The sequence below is a fragment of the Triticum aestivum genome, chromosome 4B (assembly GCF_018294505.1).
Source record: "Triticum aestivum cultivar Chinese Spring chromosome 4B, IWGSC CS RefSeq v2.1, whole genome shotgun sequence".
NCBI lineage: Eukaryota > Viridiplantae > Streptophyta > Magnoliopsida > Poales > Poaceae > Triticum > Triticum aestivum.
In genome coordinates this window covers 136,931,832-136,935,777 of record NC_057804.1, presented here as the reverse complement: position 1 = coordinate 136,935,777, position 3,946 = coordinate 136,931,832, and the positions used below count along the sequence as shown (strand labels likewise).

General features: G+C 46.7%; 1 protein-coding gene across 1 annotated transcript; it reads right to left on the bottom strand.

Moving 5' to 3' along the window:
* Positions 1–271: 271 nt before the first annotated feature.
* LOC123091483 (UDP-glucose 6-dehydrogenase 4) lies at positions 272–3,246 on the bottom strand. Its single transcript, XM_044513012.1, has 2 exons — positions 2,995–3,246; positions 272–2,019 (listed from the first exon to the last, which is right to left on the bottom strand). The coding sequence occupies exon 2, from the start codon at positions 2,012–2,014 to the stop codon at positions 572–574; it is 1,443 nt and encodes a 480-aa protein (XP_044368947.1). The 5' UTR covers positions 2,015–2,019; positions 2,995–3,246; the 3' UTR covers positions 272–571.
* Between the last annotated feature and the right edge of the window lie 700 nt (positions 3,247–3,946).

Below are 3,946 nucleotides of genomic sequence, written 5' to 3'. Positions count from 1 at the left end.
GAGTGATACAAATATGCATAAAAACGCCTCAAAAATATAAACTGCATAGAGATTATGTGCTCAATTAACTGCATTGCTGTGATATATAGGAGACCATGAGTTTTTTTTTTCCTTCTTAAAGGAACCACACGATTTTCCTGGCGAAGAAATAGCGAGTTTACGCAGCAGCCATGTCCCAATTGCACTCATCTCAGAAGCAGATTTCACAACAAATTATATTCACAAGCAAAGAAATGCTGAATTGCAGAATATGTAGATTGCTAAAATAATCTTAGTAACTGAAGCCACATGTATAATCAACAGGATGAACACCAGTAACATGATAAAGATGCAACAACAGACATTAGCTACAAAGCTGTGACAATGGACCAAAGGAATGGCACATCCCAGTGACTATACCATTCTAACACTGTAAACCCCGAAGAAACACTCAAGGAAGAAAAATAAATGACATCTGATTTTCTGGCACAAGATAAACAGCGACTATAAAGAGAAATAACAAGCTGAATCCCTATCGATAGCTGCTCATGGATTCACCCGAGGCGGATCTCCTCCCTTTATCAGAGTTTATTTAAGCCACAGCAGGCATGTCCTTGAGCCAACCGTCGAGTGGCTTGCCAATGGAGTAGACAATGAAGCCAATCTCCCTCAGCTTCTCAGAGTCAACAACGTTGCGGCCATCAAAAACAAAGGCGGGCTTCTGCATGCTGTTGTAGATCTTTTTGTAGTCCAGAGTCTTGAACTCATCCCACTCAGTCATGATGCAGATGCCATGGGCATCCTTGGTCGCCTCATATGCATCCCAGGTAACCGAGACTTGCTTTGTAGTGGTGGGGCTCATTGGCTGGAGATGAACAGGGTGGTCCCAGTCAAATTTGTTCATCGCAAGGTCACGCTGGATTTGGTCTTCAGTCACCTGAGGATCATAAATGCTGATCTTAGCCTTGTCACCAAGCAGACCCTTGCAGACATCAATAGCTGGAGTCTCCCTAGTGTCACCAGTATCCTTCTTGAATGCAAAACCAAGCACCGCAATCTTCTTGTTCGCAACCGTGTTGAACATAGAGGAAACAACACGGTTCACGAACCGGCTCTTCTGGTAGTCATTGATCTTGATCACCTGCTTCCAGTAGTTGGCGACCTCTGGGAGGCCATTGCACTCACAGATGTAAACCAGGTTGAGGATATCCTTCTGGAAGCAAGAGCCTCCAAATCCAACACTGGCATTCAAAAACTTTGGGCCAATCCTAGAGTCCTTGCCCACGGCATAGGACACCTCAGAAACATTTGCACCAGTGGCCTCGCAGAGGGCTGACATGGCATTCACAGAGGAGATCCTCTGGGCCAAGAACGCATTGGCTGCAAGCTTCGACAGCTCCGCAGACCATAAGTTGGTTGTCAGAATCTGATCCTCAGGAACCCAATGCGCATACACAGCCTTCAGCGTCTGAACAGCCTTCTGACCTTCAGGGGTCTCACGTCCTCCAATAAGAACACGGTCAGGGTTAAATAGGTCTTGGATAGCAGTACCCTCAGCAAGGAACTCCGGGTTGGAGAGGATCTGGAAGTTGATGCCATTGCTGTTGTGGGTCAAGATCTTCTCAATTGCCTCAGCAGTCTTGACTGGAACAGTGGACTTCTCCACCACGATCTTGTCTGATTTGGCCACATCAGCAATCATGCGAGCTGCACTTTCCCAGTAAGTGAGATCAGCAGCCTTACCAGCTCCAAGACCACGGGTCTTGGTTGGGGTGTTTACCGACACAAAGATGATGTCAGCTTCACTAACATGCTTCTCAATGTCATTGCTGAAGAAGAGGTTCTTTCCACGGCACTGCTTCACGACTTCATCAAGGCCAGGCTCATAGATTGGCAGTGTGTCACTGTTCCAGGCATCAATCCGGGACTTGGTGATATCTACCACAACCACCTGAATGTCAGGACACTTGAGGGCAATGACCGCCATTGTTGGGCCACCCACATAGCCAGCCCCAAGGCAGCAGATCTTCACCATCTTGCCTGTTTGATGAAACAAAATTGTCAGGATTACACCGCAAGAACTCCGCACACATGTAGCAGTAAGAAATACAAGAAACAGCAGGGTGCACTGCAGAGAAAATTTCAGAAAGGACGCACAGCATGAAACACCAAAAGTTCACTGCATAAACAAAATTGGCATGAACAACCTATCCCTCCCCAATCAAAATTCAGGAAACATGTTTTCCTCATTAATTTACCATGTACTAAACAGTACACAGCCAGTGTAAACAAAGTTACTACAATCGTTCATCTTGAGTTGTAAAAATAGACATGAGAGAGCATCGACCGTCTGTCGACCCCAAATTGTATGTTGTACCACTTAAACCATTGCAAGAGAGGCCACATATATAGATGAACCTACTATCTACAAGTCATCTAGTCACAATTTCAAAAACATTGACTAAATAATTAGGTAGAACTGCCGTTGTTAATTTGCCGCAAATCAACCATTTGGCGTCAACGCAGAATTGCCCCTGAATTAACCCGCTCCAGCGTGTCCTTATGCACCCAGGCGTCATAAATACTTGGAACAGAAAAACACGGTTACATGGCGCATAATGTACAGTACTAAGATCTACAAGTACTACAACCGAGAACTGAGTCCCGGATATTTCTGGAAAATAAAGTGCTGTCAGTACTCCATCAGTAAGCAAAACCCCCGCCAAACTGGACGGATCTCTCCCCTCCAAGCCAGCACGGTACAGCGGCGGACGGTTACGAGTAATGGGCACGGAGGTGAGTTCGATCGGCGGAGAAGGGCCGGACGGCAGCCCAGATCTCACCACACCGACGCCGGAGCGAACGAGCAGCGAGCCGCGGATCAGGGTCACGCAACGGCACAAGATCTCGGCGCGCACATACAACACAAGACGAGATGAACAGGCGCGCGCATCTCACTCGCGGGCCGAGAAGTACAAGGAGGAGGCGCGGGGGGAGGAGAGTGATCTGCTGTACCTTGGCGGCAGGCAGGCAGGCAGGCTAGTGGTGTGTGGAGCGGTTGGCCGTCGGAGCGGAGCGGGGCGCGAGGACAATGAGGAGAACGGGGGAGGAGAGGTTGCGAATTGGTGGTGGTGGTGCCCGGAGCCGGTTGGGAGGGCCGTATAAACAGGGGAGGAGAAATCGGGGCGGGCGGGTCGTCCCCCCTCAGATCTGCCGTTCCTCGCTACTTCCTCTCTTTTTTTCCTGCAGGTTTTAATTGATTTCCTCTTTCACACGGTAGTACACATTTTTATAGTGGTGGTTTTTCTTTGTGGGGCAGTGTTCTAATTAGCTTCCACACCAATTTTGGATAAAAATGACCCTCCATTTTATGGACGCAGCTCCTCTGACGTACGGCGCTGAACCCGGACCCACGCGTCAGTGGTCCAACGTCAGGTGGCCGTACGTCAGGGGATCCGGCTCCCCATTTTATACCCATTCTATACATTTAGCAACTCATTGATTCTTGCCAAAATACTTGGTGAGGAGAAAATTCACACCGGCTTTTCAGCTCATTTTGTTCTTGTTTGGCTTCTTGCAAAAAAAAACCGTTCGGTAGGGTTTTAATAGCGGTCACGTAAATTGGAGTAAAAGATTATTGTCTTTTTTGAATTATTGCCATGTTTGTGGGTTTACTCGAGCATAACTCTATTTAACCAGCGGGCGTGACTAGCTTATATGTTTCAGGGTTTATCAACTTGACACTTGTTACCAATCTTTTTGTAAGAATATGTTCTTATGATTTTTGCGAAAAGAATTTTATCTAAACTTTGCGTTGCGGATTTCACGCAAAATTTGCATCATGCCAAAGTTCATCCCAATTAGCATGTGTTTCAAGATCACGTGATTTCAACGTGTTTGGTAGAAACAAACAAGTTGATAAATTTCATGAGGCTTTCATATTTAAAATTTATAATTTTGTCAAGGA